Source organism: Scyliorhinus canicula, chromosome 26 (assembly GCF_902713615.1).
Source record: "Scyliorhinus canicula chromosome 26, sScyCan1.1, whole genome shotgun sequence".
Lineage (NCBI taxonomy): Eukaryota > Metazoa > Chordata > Chondrichthyes > Carcharhiniformes > Scyliorhinidae > Scyliorhinus > Scyliorhinus canicula.
In genome coordinates, this window is record NC_052171.1 from 7860713 (window position 1) to 7875804 (window position 15092).

Below are 15092 nucleotides of genomic sequence, written 5' to 3' on the forward strand. Positions count from 1 at the left end.
CCCCACGCCTGCCAGTGTTTCCTCTGTCAGTCACCATCCTTTCTGAAGTTTGAAAATCTCCTGCTGTCTGGGTTTATTCCTGTGGGTTCAGACACACTGCTGTCCCGTGTGCCTGGATTATTCGTGGTCATATTCATCAGTCACTCTCAGAGGGAGCGAGGGGAGGATCGAGTTGGGACCTACATGGGAAGGTTGCTCTGTGCAAACATCATGGGGGAGGCTTAGGACATAGAATCCCTACACAGCAGGAGGCCATTCGGCCCATCGAGCCAGCACCCACCCTCTGAAAGAGCACACTATCTCGACCAAACCCCATATCCCCACCTTAACCCGCACATCGTTGGGTTGTGGGGGTGAGACCCACGCAGACACGGGGAAGAATGTGCAAAGTCCACACAGACAGTGACACAAGGCCGGGATTCAAACCCGGGTCCTCGATACGTTGCATTGCTAACCAGTGCGCCACTGTGCTGCCCTTAAGAGCATCCTAAAAGAGAGTGAGAGAGGCTCGGGTGGGCGAGGGAGCGGATTTCAGAGTTGAAGGCCTCAGCAGCTCGGCGTCCAATGGAGGAAAGATGATAATCAGATTCGCTGAAGAGACCAGGACTGGGTGGAGCGCAGGTATCTGAGGAATGAAGAGCGAGGGGACGTCACAGCCTCGGGAATGGGAGGAGGCCCTCTCAGACAAAGTGATGTACCATCAATTGAACGCGAGACGAGTTGCTGGACAAAAGTATGGCTTTAATCAGCTCGATGTTAGCCCTGCGGTCGATTACAGTAGTAGGACGACCGCCGGGAGTACTGGGTATTTATACCCCGCCCTGGGGGCGGGGTTAACTCAGCCTTTCGACCAATCGGTCGAGAGGCACATGACCGACCAGGGCCAATGGTAAGCCGGTGTTCTGCACCAATGGCAGGTAGCTATGCTAATCATACCACCACACAAAGCAAGGCCTTGAACACAGCGATGCAAATTTTAAAAGGCGTGGTGGATCGAGGGCCATTGTAGGCCAGCGAGCATGAGAGGGAGGGAGGAGTGGTTTATTTTGTGACAACCAGACTGGCTTGATTATCCATCAGCCTTGAACAATAACTTGATGTGTTTCACGTGTATCTGAGCTGCAGTACGCCTCATATCGATGAACCCACCGTTCTCAGTTCTGAAAGTCAATTAATGTCTTACTTTGCGAACGGTCAGGTGACCAGATTACCCTCTTTAATGTGGCGTAGTTAAGTTTTCCTTTGAACTATTTAATTTCCACTTTATTGGCTTCAGGGTTTCAACCTTTTATGAAGTATTTATCAAACAACGCCTGCAGACGATTGGGTTTCACATGAAGGGGGTAATTATTGCTCACCGCTACTTCAAAGTAAGCATTTAAAAGCTGCATTTGCTCTCTGTGTCTCTCCCTCGCAATGTGGAACATTGGAACTCCTGCAGGGGGGCTGTCTCACTCACAAGGCCTTTCCAATGCCCATCGTTGCCAGAACCACAGGTTGGCCGACAAAGCCAAGCTGCCAGCCTCAATCCACAATGCTTTACAGTGTGAAGGCAGAGCGGTCGGGAAAAAGCGGAGCAGTGGGGAGAGTCAGGAATTTGGCACAGGGCGATGGTGAGAGAGTGGGATTCATTTGGAACTGAAACAGGGCGATAGGTAGAGAGTGTGAGAGCGGAATTATTTTGGGATTGGTACAGGACTATGGGCGGAGAGTGGGAGGGTGGGATTAGTTTGGGGATTGATACAGGTCTGAGGGGATAGAGAGGGACAGTGGGATTCGTTTGGGGATTGATACAGGGCTATGGGGAGAGAGTGTGAGAGTGGGATTAGTTTGGGGATTGATACAGGGCTATAGGGAGAGAGAGGGACAGTGGGATTAGTTTGGGGATTGATATAGGGTTATGGGGAGAGAGTGTGAGAGTGGGATTAGTTTGGGGATTGATACAGGGCTATGAGGAGAGAGTGGGGCAGTGGGATTAGTTTGGTATTGATACAGGGCTATGCGGAGAGAGCGGGGCAGTGGGATTAGTTTGGTATTGATACAGGGCTATGCGGAGAGAGTGGGGCAGTGGGATTAGTTTGGGGATTGATGCAGGGCTATGGGGAGAGAGTGGGGCAGTGGGATTAGTTTGGGATTGATACAGGGCTATGAGGAGAGAGTGGGGCAGTGGGATTAGTTTGGTATTGATACAGGGCTATGCGGAGAGAGTGGGGCAGTGGGATTAGTTTGGGGATTGATACAGGGCTATGGGGAGAGAGCGGGGCAGTGGGATTAGTTTGGGATTGATACAGGGCTCTGGGGAGAGAGTGGGACAGTGGGATTAGTTTGGGGATTGATACAGGGCTATGGGGAGAGAGTGTGAGATTGGGATTAGTCTGGGGATTGATACAGGGCTATGGGGAGAGAGCTGGGACAGTGGGATTAGTTTGGGGATTGATACAGGATTATGGGGAGAGAGTGTGAGAGTGGGATTAGTTTGGGGATTAATGCAGGGCTATGGGGAGAGAGTGGGACAGTGGGATTAGTTTGGGGATTGATCAGGGCTATGGGGAGAGAGTGGGACAGTGGGATTAGTTTGAAATTGATACAAGACTATGGGGAGAGAGTGAGCAGTGAGATTAGTTTGGGATTGATACAGGGCTATGGGGAGAGAGCGTTGCAGTGGGATTTGTTTGGGGATTGATACAGGGCTATGGGGAGAGAGTGGAACAGTGGGACTCGTTTGGGATTGATACAGGGCTATGGGGCGAGAGTGGGGCAGTGGGATTAGTTTGGGGATTGATACAGGGCTATGGGGAGAGAGCGGTGCAGTGGGATTAGTTTGGGGATTGATACAGGGCTATGGGGAGAGAGCAGGGCAGTGGGATTAGTTTGCTATTGACACAGGGCTATGGGGAGAGAGTGGGGCAGTGGGATTAGTTTGGGATTGATACAGGGCTATGGGGAGAGAGTGGGGCAGTGGGATTAGTTTGGGATTGATACAGGGCTATGGGGAGAGCGGGGCAGTGGGATTAGTTTGGGATTGATACAGGGCTATGGGGAGAGAGCGGGGTAGTGGGATTAGTTTGGGATTGATACATAGCTATGGGGAGAGAGTGGGGCAGTGGGATTAGTTTGGGATTGATACAGGGCTATGGGGAGAGAGCGGGGCAGTGGGATTAGTTTGGGATTGATACAGGGCTATGGGGAGAGAGTGGGGCAGTGGGATTAGTTTGGGATTGATACAGGGCTATGGGAAGAGAGCGGTGCAGTGGGATTAGTTTGGGGATTGATACAGGGCTATGGGGAGAGAGCAGGGCAGTGGGATTAGTTTGCTATTGACACAGGGCTATGGGGAGAGAGTGGGGCAGTGGGATTAGTTTGGGGATTGATACAGGGCTATGGGGAGAGAGTGGGGCAGTGCGATTAGTTTGGGGATTGATACAGGGTTATGGGGAGAGAGTGTGAGAGTGGGATTAGTTTGGGATTGATACAGGGCTATGGGGAGAGAGTGGGGCAGTGCGATTAGTTTGGGGATTGATACAGGGCAATGGGGAGAGAGCAGGGCAGTGGGATTAGTTTGGGATTGATACAGGGCTATGGGGAGAGAGTGGGGCAGTGGGATTAGTTTGGGGATTGATACAGGGCTATGGGGAGAGCGCAGGGCAGTGGGATTAGTTTGGGGATTGATACAGGGCTGTGGGGAGAGAGTGGGGCAGTGCGATTAGTTTGGGGATTGATACAGGGTTATGGGGAGAGAGTGTGAGAGTGTGATTAGTTTGGGATTGATACAGGGCTATGGGGAGAGAGTGGGGCAGTGGGATTAGTTTGGGGATTGATACAGGGCTCTGGGGAGAGAGTGGGACAGTGGGATTAGTTTGGGATTGATACAGGGCTATGGGGAGAGAGTGGGGCAGTGGGATTGGTTTGGGGATTGATACAGGGTTATGGGGAGAGAGTGGGGCAGTGGGATTAGTTTGGGGATTGATACAGGGTTATGGGGAGAGAGTGTGAGAGTGGGATTAGTTTGGGATTGATACAGGGTTATGGGGAGAGAGTGGGGCAGTGGGATTAGTTTGGGGATTGATACAGGGTTATGGGGAGAGAGTGTGAGAGTGGGATTAGTTTGGGATTGATACAGGGTTATGGGGAGAAAGTGTGAGAGTGGGATTAGTTTGGGATTGATACAGGGCTATGGGGAGAGAGTGGGGCAGTGGGATTAGTTTGGGGATTGATACAGGGCTCTGGGGAGAGAGTGGGACAGTGGGATTAGTTTGGGATTGATACAGGGCTCTGGGGAGGGAGTGGGACAGTGGGATTAGTTTGGGATGGACTAAATATAGACTGGTTCTCTGCTGTCCTGCCATCTAAATCAGTCTGCTGCAGAATACTCTTGCACAAACTGCTAACGGTCTCTTTCGAAGCCATTGAAGGGAGAGAGGAATTATGTTTTGAAAACCATCAGCAGAAAAAAAGATATTTGCCACTGAGTGATAAATTGAAATGCGGCAGTAAAAGATGCTTGAAGAATCTCAACGTGAGTGAAGAGATGCTGGCGATTAACGGTTCTCTGATACTAAATTCAGATTGCTCTTTCGATTTGTGCTCGAGTCAAATCTGATTTCAGAAGCAGTTTGGAAGCTCTGATATAGAAACTGCCCTGAAGGTCTATTGATGGTCCAGAGAATAGGGAAGATTGTTTCTTTTGTAGTTCTCCCAGTAAAATATCAATTAAAGGATGTGAGATATCCTGCTGGGATTACATTTGCCTGACCGATCCACTGTGCAGGCATATTGCGGAATCAGTGAACAGTTTCCTGACCTGCTCCACCATGCTCAAAGTGAACTGAGGATCAAAAGCCGGAATAAACTCCCAATTTCAGTCAATTGCAGCACAGACCCATTCACTGCTGGGCGGTACGGTAGCATAGTGGTTAGCACAGTTGCTTCACAGCGCCAGGGTCCCGGGTTCGATTCCCCGCTGGGTCACTGTCTGCGTGGAGCCTGTACGTTCTCCCCGTGTCTGCGTGGGTTCCCTCCAGGTGCTCCGGTTTCCTCCCACAAGTCCCGAAAGACGTGCTGTTGGGTGAATTGAACATTCTGAATTCTCCCTCTGTGTACCCGAACAGGCGCCGGAATTTGGCGACTAGGGGCTTTTCACAGTAACTTCATTGCAGAGTTAATATAAGCCGACTTGAGGGACAGCACGGTGGCACAGTGGTTAGCATTGCTGCCTACGGCGCTGAGGACCCGGGTTCGAATCCCGGCCCTGGGTCACTGCCTGTGAGAAGTTTGCACATTCTCCCCGTGTCTGCGTGGGTTTCACCCCCACAACCCAAAGATGTGCAGGGTAGGTGGATTGGCCACGTTAAATTGCCCCTTAATTGGAAAAAATGAATTGGATGTTCTAAATTTGGGGGAAAAAAATGTAAGCCGACTTGTGACACTAATAGAGATTATTATTAGTCTTTGTTTCTCCCTCTGCTTCGTTTTAGAACATAGAACATAGAACAGTACAGCACAGAACAGGCCCTTCAGCCCTCGATGTTGTGCCGAGCAATGATCACCCTACTTAAACCCATGTAACCCGTATACCCGTAACCCAACAATCCCCCCATTAACCTTACACTACGGGCAATTTAGCATGGCCAATCCACCTAACCCGCACATCTTTGGACTGTGATTAAATCTTTGGATAAAATCTTTGGTTTTATCCAATAATTCTCTGCAGTTTTACATCCACATCACATATCATTTCCTGGCTGACAGATTAGAAGCACAGAAACAAATTAAATAGGAGCAGAAGGAGGCCATTCGCCCCTTCGAGCCTGCTCCGCCATTCATTGTGATAATGGTTGATCATCGAATTCAGTAGCCTAATCCCACTTTCCCCCCATATCCTTTGATCGCCTTCGCCCCAAGTGCTATATCTAACTGCTTTTTGAAACCATACAATGTTTTATTTTGTTTTTTTAAATAAATTTAGAGTACCCAATTATTTTTATTTTCTAATTAAGGGGCAATTTAGCGTGGCCAAGCCACCTACCCTGCACATCTTTGGGTTGTGGGGGTGAGATCTACACGGGGAGAATGTGCAAATGTCACACGGACAGTGGCCCAGGGCCGCGATTCGAACTTATTAGCACAATGGTTAGCACTGTTGCCTCACAGCGCCGAGGTCCTGGGTTCAATCCCGGCTCTGGGTCACTGTCCGTGTGGAGTTTGCACATTCTCCCCGTGTCTGCGTGGGTCTCACCCCCTCAACCCAAAGATGTGCAGGGTAGGTGGATTGGCCATGCTAAATTGCCCCTTAATTGGAAAAAATGAATTGGGTACTCTAAATTTTTAAAAAAAGGATTCGAACCCGGGCCCTCAGCGCCGCAGTCCCAGTGCTAACCACTGCGCCACACGCCGCTCAAAAACCATACCATGTTTTTAGAACCATCTCCTGTGGTAATGAATTCCACAGGCAGACCACTCTCTGGGTGAAGAAATGTCTCCTTATCTCTGTCCGAAATGGTTTACCCTGAATCCTCAGGCTGTGACCCCTGGTCCTGGACACACCCATCATTGGTACCATCTTCCCTGCACCTACCCTGTCCAGTCCTGTTAGAATGTGATAGACTTCTACGAGATTTCCCCTCATTGGACGCGAATGTGCAGGTCACTGGGGTATGGGCGGCACAATAGCACAGTGGCTAGCACTGTTGCCTCACAGCTCCAGGGTCCCAAGTTCGATTCGCGGCTTGGGTCACTGTCTGTGCGGAGTCTGCACGTTCTCCCCCGTGTCTGCGTGGGTTTCCTCCGGGTGCTCCGGTTTCCTCCCACAAATCCCGAAAGACGTGCTTTTTAATTGAATTGGACTTTCCGAATTCTCCCCCAGTGTACCTGAACAGACGCCGGAGTGTGGCGACTAGGGGATTGCCGCTCACTACAATCAACGCCGTTGTGAAAGCCTCTCTTACTGACCTCAGACGCACCCTCTTGGGTCACACATGAAGCATGGCTATCGGACAGAGTCCGACTGAAGGTTAACGCTTGTGGGACGATGGGAGGAGGCAGCACCCTTTGGGGAAGAGGGAAGTTACCTTGGCGGGGAGCCTAGACTGGGACCGTGTAGAGAATCACTCCAAGTAACTGTATTGCTAGACTGGCTACTCACCAGTTAACCGTTTGGAAGGTTAAAGAATGATCCGACTGAGTTGTTCAAGTAGGGTAGATAATGAGGAACTATTTCCTCTGGTAGAAGTCGAGAGCAAAGGGGCAGAGTCTTAAAATGAGAGCTCGGCTTTTCTTGTGTGACACAAGTCCAGTGGAAGACTCCCACATCCAAAAATCTGCGGGTTTCATAGAATTTACAGTGCAGAAGGGGGCCACTCGGCCCATCAAGTCTGCACCTGCCCTTCCAAAGAGCACCCTACCCAAGCCCACGTGTTGAGCCTATCCCCGTAGGTGGACACTAAGGGCAGTGTAGCATGGCCAATCCACCTAACCCGCACATCTTTGGACTCTGTGGGGAAACCGGAGCGCCCGGAGGAAACCCACGCAGACACGGGGAGGACGTGCAGACTCCACACAGACAGTGATCCAAGCCGGGAATTGAACCTGGGACCCTGGCGCCGTGAAGCAACAGTGCTGACCACTGTCCTGCCGTGGTTATCGGAGGTCAATCTCAAACTTTCCAAACGGAGGTTGATAAATTTTTGTTTGGCAAGGGTATCAAATGTTAGGGAACCAACACGGGTAAGAGTTAAGATACAGGTTAGCCTTGATCCAATCGAAAAGCGTAACACTTTCTTCGTGTTTTGGGTTCATTGCAGCCATTCTGAAATGGATTTAGAAACCTCCCTGGCCGTTTGAACGGCCATTAGTTTCTCAGGTGTTGTGGCCAGTGTGGGAGTATGACTAGGGGTATCATGGTACCTGAGAGTGTGAGCTGCCATTGGTGCAGACGGCTCGCTGCCCATTGGCCCAAGTATCGTGTTCTCTGTATTCTCATTGGTCGAGAGGAAGGTAGCTCCGCCTACGAGGCGGGGTATAAGAACCCGTGTTCCCCTGCAGCCAGGCCATTTCTGTACGTCTGCTGCCGGGCTCACTTTTTGCTGATTAAAGCCTTTCGATTCGGACTTCACCTACGTTTTGTGTCCATTGATTGTGCATCTGCGAGGCAGGTACATGTGCAAAGCTTATCTCTCCCCGGGTGCCCAGTAAAAGACACGTTGTGGTAAACCACTGAACATACATTACATGTATTACCCAGCAGGCTCTGTATAAAAGTGTATGCTCTCCTGCACTGCCCCCATTATTGGGTCCAGCTGCTGGAGGCTTTACATCTAGCCACAATAGTTCACCATTCGTCTCGTGGTCATTGATGGTACATCACACGTGCTGTGCAAAGGATGGAATAAAATGTTTGCCTGACGCCTGCTCACGAGCTACAAAGGCGAGGAGGGAGGGCAGGAATTCTATCCTCACTATGCAACCAGACACTTTGCAAGCCGACACTCCAGGATTCACCCCCCCCACCCCCCTCACTGAGTCAATGTGCAGCATCTGGAAGTGTGAGGCCTCTTTTGTTTCTGGGTAGGGGCAGTCTGTCCTGGGTCGGCCCTGACCCTTGTTAGCTGATTCGCTAGCGCAAAGCGCTGAACCAAATCACACCGGATCACACTGGTTTGCCGTGGTTGATCACTGCTCCCCTTGAGGTTCCAATGTATTGTGCGAAGGCTCGATGCGCTGGATTAAACAATGTCTTAACGCTCTGTGTTTTTGTTTGCGACTTGTACGTTGAAAATATTCACTGTGGTTTGCAGTGCTTGTGAGTGCAGTGCCGGGGGCGGCACGGGGGGTGGTGGAAGGGGGCGCCGTGGTTAGCACTGCTGCCTCATGGCACTGAGGACCCGGGATTAACCCAGCCCCAGGTCACTGTGCTGAGGACCCAGGTTCGATCCCGGCCCCGGGCCACGGTCCGCGTGAAGTTTGCACATTCTCCCCGTGTGGGTCTCACCCCCCACAACCCAAAAAAGATGTGTCGGGTAGGTGGATTGGCCACGCTAAATTGCCCCTTAATTGGTGCGGCGCGGTGGCACAGTGGTTAGCACTGTTGCTTCACAGCTCCAGGGTCCTAGGTTCGATTCCCGGCTTGGGTCACTGTCTGTGCGGAGTCTGCCCGTTCTCCCCGTGTCTGCGTGGGTTTCCTCCGGGTGCTCCGGTTTCCTCCCACAAGTCCCGAAAGACGTGCTTGTTGGGTGAATTGGACATTCTGAATTCTCCCTCTGTGTACCCGAACAGGCGCCGGAATGTGGCGACTAGGGGCTTTTCACAGTAACTTCATTGCAGCGTTAATGTAAGCCTGCTTGTGACACTAATAAAGGTTGGTGTTATGAATTGGAAAAATCAGAAAGATCTTGTTGATCATGATGGGACAGAGAGCGGGCCGCAAGAGAGAGAGATAAAACTCAGCTGAGAATGAATCTCCAGTGATATGTGGAAAGATATCCACAGGGTGGAGGTTGCTGTCCCACATCGGTCATCGAACAATCGCACATCACCTTCCCCTCCCCGTCACAACAACCCCCAAACTACCCCAGTCTGCCGCAGTCTCCCAGGGCAGCAGATGGTGCTGTGCTGAGCAGTTGCGAGACTGGCTTCCTGTTTAAGAATCAGCGCTGTTGATGTAGTGTCCAGTTTGGGTCGCGCTGAAGTGCTGTAATAGTTTGCAGACTCCGCACTCAGCCCGGGAGACAAAGAAAGAAAAAAATCGAGCAGCAGCGATGGGACAAGCGGAAGGAATCGTCAGCTCTTAAGATTCAAGCATCCACCATGGACAAGCAAAAAGGTAAACAAAACACCGATTCCTCTGCTGCTGTCTCGAGCGGCACAGAATGTTTAAATTCAATCCAGCTAAATGCATGCATTGCCAAAACTCTCTCTCCCCCCCCCCCCCCCCCCCCCCCCCCACTACAAAAGCATTGATTAAACTTAGAGGCTGCGACAGAGCAGAACCACCTCCAGCAAATCAGCCACCTTTTGGAAGTGTTGTCCAAACACACAAATGTGTCGACACTCTCGAGTGCTGTGGCAAATAGCGCTCTGGGGCTGACAGGGGGCATGCTTTGTGAAGAATGTCATTGTCAGACCAGCTCACAGGACAAATATTATTTTCGGTTGGAAAGAAAACTTAGAAGCCGATGTGTGTCTGTAGTGTAACGCGTTCAGGATTGTACGGTGTGCTTGCAATGTGATGTGTTAAGGGATGTCCAATGTGTTTGCAGTGTCATGTGTTTCAGGGGTGTTTTTTTTATGTGTTACGTGTTGTCAGTGCACAGGAGGGGCAGCACGGTAGCACAGCAGGTAGCACTGTTGCTTCACAGCACCAGGGTCCCGGGTTCGATTCCCGGTTCGGGTCACTGTCTGTGTGGAGTCTGCACGTTCTCCCCGTGTCTGTGTGGGTTTCCTCCGGGTGCTCCGGCTTCCTCCCACAAGTCCTCGAAAGACATGCTGTCAGGTGAATTGGACATTCTGAATTCTCCCTCCGTGTACCCGAACAGGCGTCGGAGTGTGGCGACGAGGGGACTAGCACACAATAGGCCTTTCTGAATGCTTGTTGTACCTGCATGTTACCTTTCTGTGGATTTATGTACAAGAGCACCCAATCCCTCGGACATGATGGGTTGTACCAACATATCCAGTCCCTTACCTTTAAAAAAGATTCTGCTTTCCTTCCGTTCAAAGTGAATAATCTCGCATTTCCTCCACCTGTATCTGCCACCTTCTCTCTCTCAAACATTTAACCTGCTCATATCCCTTGGCAGTCTCCTCACAGCTTATTTTCCTCACCTAACTTTGTAACATCAGCAAACTTGGACACTTAACACGTGGTCCACTCATCTAAGTCTTCGATGTAGTTGAGACACCAATATTGATACCTGTGGTACCTTAATAATTACAACCTTCCCACTCAATAATGAACATTTATTCTTATTCTATGTCTCCTTTCCTAATTGTGTTCATATTTTACCCCCATTAACCTGGTCTCATCCCAGGGACGATCAGTCAATATCCCATTATTAAGACCATAAGACGGAGGTCTTATGAACCAGAATCCTTTGTAACAACATCTGGTGTGGCACTTTCTTGAATGGCTTCTGAAAATCTAAATATACTACATCCGCCAGTTCCCCTACATCTTCCCTCAAAGTTATATCCTCAAAACACTCAAATAGATTTGACAAGTACAATTTTCCTTCCATAAAACTCTGCCTAATTATATTAGGATTTTCTAAGTGGCCTTATATTATACAATTCTACTTTCTAACGTTTAATCAAGTCGCCTTTTCTGAATCCCTGATTTTTGAAACCCTTCCAATCCTCAAGAGTACTACTCTTTTTGTAAACATTGCCAACCTCTTCTTTAATCCAATACTCTCCTCAAATGCTCCAGTTAGCCATAGTTGTACCACATTTTCTGTGGTGTTTCTGTTCAAAAGAATGTATATTCATTATTACAAATAGCTTCTTTAAATGTTCACCTTTGCTCATTCACAGCCATGTATTTCAATCTAAATTCCCGATCTACCTTAGCAAAATGGCTCCTTGTAACAATGGAAACTTTGTTTCCGACTTCAACCCATCACTCCTAAACTGATCATGAAATTCCATCATGTTATGATCACTCTTCCCCAGCGGATATTTTACAATAAGATTATGAATAAACCCCACGTCACTACAGATCTAAAACAGCCTGTTCTCTAGTTGGTTCCTTGAAATATTATTCCCGTAAACTGTCAGCACACTGATTCACAGGCATTCCTTCAGTTCAGTATGAGGTGGACTGGTGAGGGTTGGGAGAAAGTATGAAAAAAGGCAATTTAAAATAAAGGATACCACTCCAAAGGAGGTGCAGGCGAAGGAACCTTGGGTTGGATGAGTACAGATTGTTCAAGGTGGCAGGGCAGGTTGAGTAAACGGTTAATAAAGCATTTAAGATCCGGGGCTGTAGGGCAGCACGGTGATGCAGTGGTTAGCACTGCTGCCTCAAGGCGCCGAGGTCCCAGGCTTGATCCCGGCTTTGGGTCACTGCCCGTGTGGAGTTTGCACATTCTCCCCGTGTCTGCATGGGTCTCACCCCCCACACTCCAAAATATGTGCAGGGTAGATGGATTGGCCACGCTAAATTGCCCCTTAATTGGGGCTGGTTTAGCTCACCAGGCTAAATCGCTGGCTTTTAAAGCAGACCAAGCAGGCCAGCAGCACGGTTCGATTCCCGTACCAGCCTCCCCGGACAGGCGCCGGAATATGGCGACTAGGGGCTTTTCACAGTAACTTCATTGAAGCCTACTCGTGACAATAAGCGATTTCAATTTTCATTTTCATTGGAAAAAATGAATTGGGTGCACTAAATTATAGAGAGAGAAAAAAGATCCGGAGATGTACAATTGAAAGATAAAGTGCAAACACAAGGAAGTTATGGTGAACCTTTATATGAAACGATATCAGCCCCAACTAGTGTATTGTGTTCAATTCTGGGCACCACACTTTATGTGACGTCATTAGAGAGGATGCAGGAAATATTTCTGAGAATTGTTCCAGGGATGGGGGAACTTCAGTGACGGGGATAGATCGGAGAAGCTGGCACTGTTCTCTTTGGAGAAGGGAAGGTTGAGAGGAGATTTGATGGGGTTTGTTCAAAGTCATGAGGGGGCCCGGGCGGCGGAGATCGGGACAAACTTGGCGGAGGGTCGGGATCAAGTGATTGGCTAAAGAAGCAGAGCAACGTGAGGAAGACCATTTCACACAGCGAGTGGTTAGGATCTGGAACGCACTGCCTGAGAGTGAGTTGGAGGAAGGTTCAGTCGAGGCCTTCAAAGGTGAGGTTGGATCTCGATCTGAAGAGAAAAGGGGTGGGATTCTCCGGTCGCCGATGGCGACATCGCGCTTGGCGATCGGCCGGAGAATCAACGTTGCCGCCGAAATCGGGGGGGGGCGGCGCTGCTTTCGTGATGCTCCGCCCACTCTGGAGTACGCCGTATCGACGGCGTCAGGACGTTACCTGAGGCCCTGCCCCCGATGGTCCGTCCCCGACCAGCAGGGTTCCCGACGGCGTGGGGTCTCTCACGCTATTATTTGTCGGGAACTCGGCGTGGTGGCTGCGTACTCAGTCCAGCGGTGCCACAGTCGGGGAGCCGATTCGCGGGCAAGGGGGATTTTGGCAGGGGGCACTGTTGGGGGGGGGGAGGTGGTTCGGGGGTCACGGGCCTGGCCAAAGGGGGGGGGGTGGGGGGAACACTATTTGGCAGGCAGGCCACTGCAGGCCCCCGGCGTGCGCACGCGCGGCCACGGACCCGGCAGTTCTCCGAGACGTATCGGCAGCTAGAGCCAGGTGCTCTACGCTGCCTCCCTGCGGGCCCTCAGCAAAACGGGGAATGGGTAGCCGTTTCACGCCGATGTTTCGGTCGTAGAATGCCACCGTTCCAATGCTGGCAGCAAGACATAGGCTGAAAATCAGAGATCCAGCCAAAGGAACCAGAGCTCTGGGGAAAAGTGTGGGACAACGTGAGAAGCTCTGGGAGACAGCAGAGGGCGGACACAAGGAGATGAATGGCCTCCTTCTGTACTCTCATCATTTCAGGATTCTCAGTTCAAATGATTAACTTTAACGTTGAGTAAAGGCTGCAATGTCCCTCATTGAAAGTTCCTCGAGCTGACATCGGAGCACTACATCAGGCTGAGGATAGTTATCAGCGTGAAAGCACTGGATTCTCGTCGATATGATCTATTCAGATGATGTCTCACCAGACCTATGTCTCTATGATGGTGTGAGCCCAGAAACTCTGCTCTGTACGATTGATAGGCTGCCTTTCGATTGATTCAGGGCCCTCAGAGTTCAAGTGGATGTTTCACAGGCAGTTCGACCTCTCTATCTAAACAGCGTCCTGCCTGGAGAAATGGGGAGGGACAGACAGAGGCATGGAGCCGCAGGGGGAAGGGTCACAAACATCGGAATGCGTTTCATTCACTTGACTTCCTGTTTCCCTGTCCGGTTGGAACGGACGACATGTCACTTTGGTTGCAATCCAAATGATTGAAATGAGGAGAGGATCAGATCAAAGGCCGTGTGAGGTAAACAGCAAGTGAGACGTTCAGGGTGACGTTATCAGGCCCTGTGCGTGTCCTGAGCCCAAATGATAGGTGGATTGGCCACGCTAAACTGCCCCTTAATTCGAATTTTTTTTTCATAAAATGTACAGTGCAGAAGGAGGCCATTCGGCCCATCAGGTCTGCACCGGCCCTTGGAAAGAGCACCCCACCTGAGCCCCACCCTATCCCCATAACCCAGTAACCCCACCCAACTTTTTGGTCACGAAGGGGCAATTGATCATGGCCAATCCACCTAACCCGCACATCTTTGGACTGTGGGAGGAAACCGGAGCACCCGGAGGAAACCCATGCAGACACGGGGGAGAACGTGCAGACTCCGCACAGACAGTGAGCCAGCAGGGAATCGAACCTGACGCGGTGAAGCAACTGTGCTAACCACTGAACTACCCTGCCGCCCGTGATACCCCACTTGGCCAAAACGCCCAGCACTTGCTAGCGCCGTATCAATCCATACCCATCCTATCCATGTATTTGTCGTGATGCCTTTCGAACGCAGCTAGTGTATCCGAACTGTTCACAGTTCAAATGAAAGGTCATTGACCTGAAACGTTAACTCTGTTTCCCTCTGTAGATGCAGCCTGAGCTGCTGAGTACTTCCAGCACTTTCTAGCCTCATGACAGAGATGGACGCAGGTTCAGATCCCCCCTCCCCCCCCCACCCCCCCCGCCGACGTGGGTGACTCAGGCTTGAGTTTCTGGGTTGCCTTGTCCGCTTCGACCCATCACCCCGAGAGAGTGGGGAAAGTGGGGGTAGTCAGCTCACCTCATCGCGAGTTAAAGAGCCTTCTCCCCAAACCTGACTGGCAGCCGTGCCGTGAGTCACATAGCCTTGCTCAGAATCCAAGGAGAACGTAGGCATTGAGCTTCCGCTGGGAGGCAAAGGTAGCGGGACATGGAGGCGATGGGAAAAGTAGGATCTGCAATAAGTCATCTCTCTCGATTCCCCGCTGGGT

At 50.6% G+C, this 15092-nt stretch overlaps 1 protein-coding gene across 1 annotated transcript in view; it reads left to right on the forward strand.

The window, feature by feature from the left end:
• Nucleotides 1-9579: 9579 nt before the first annotated feature.
• LOC119957431 (actin filament-associated protein 1-like 2) overlaps nt 9580-15092 on the forward strand; it is a 78290-nt gene continuing 72777 nt past the window's right edge. Inside the window, exon 1 of the mRNA XM_038785497.1 lies at nt 9580-9817. Coding sequence (XP_038641425.1) covers nt 9802-9817 — 16 coding nt within the window. The 5' untranslated portion in view covers nt 9580-9801. The remainder of the gene's footprint in view (nt 9818-15092) is intronic.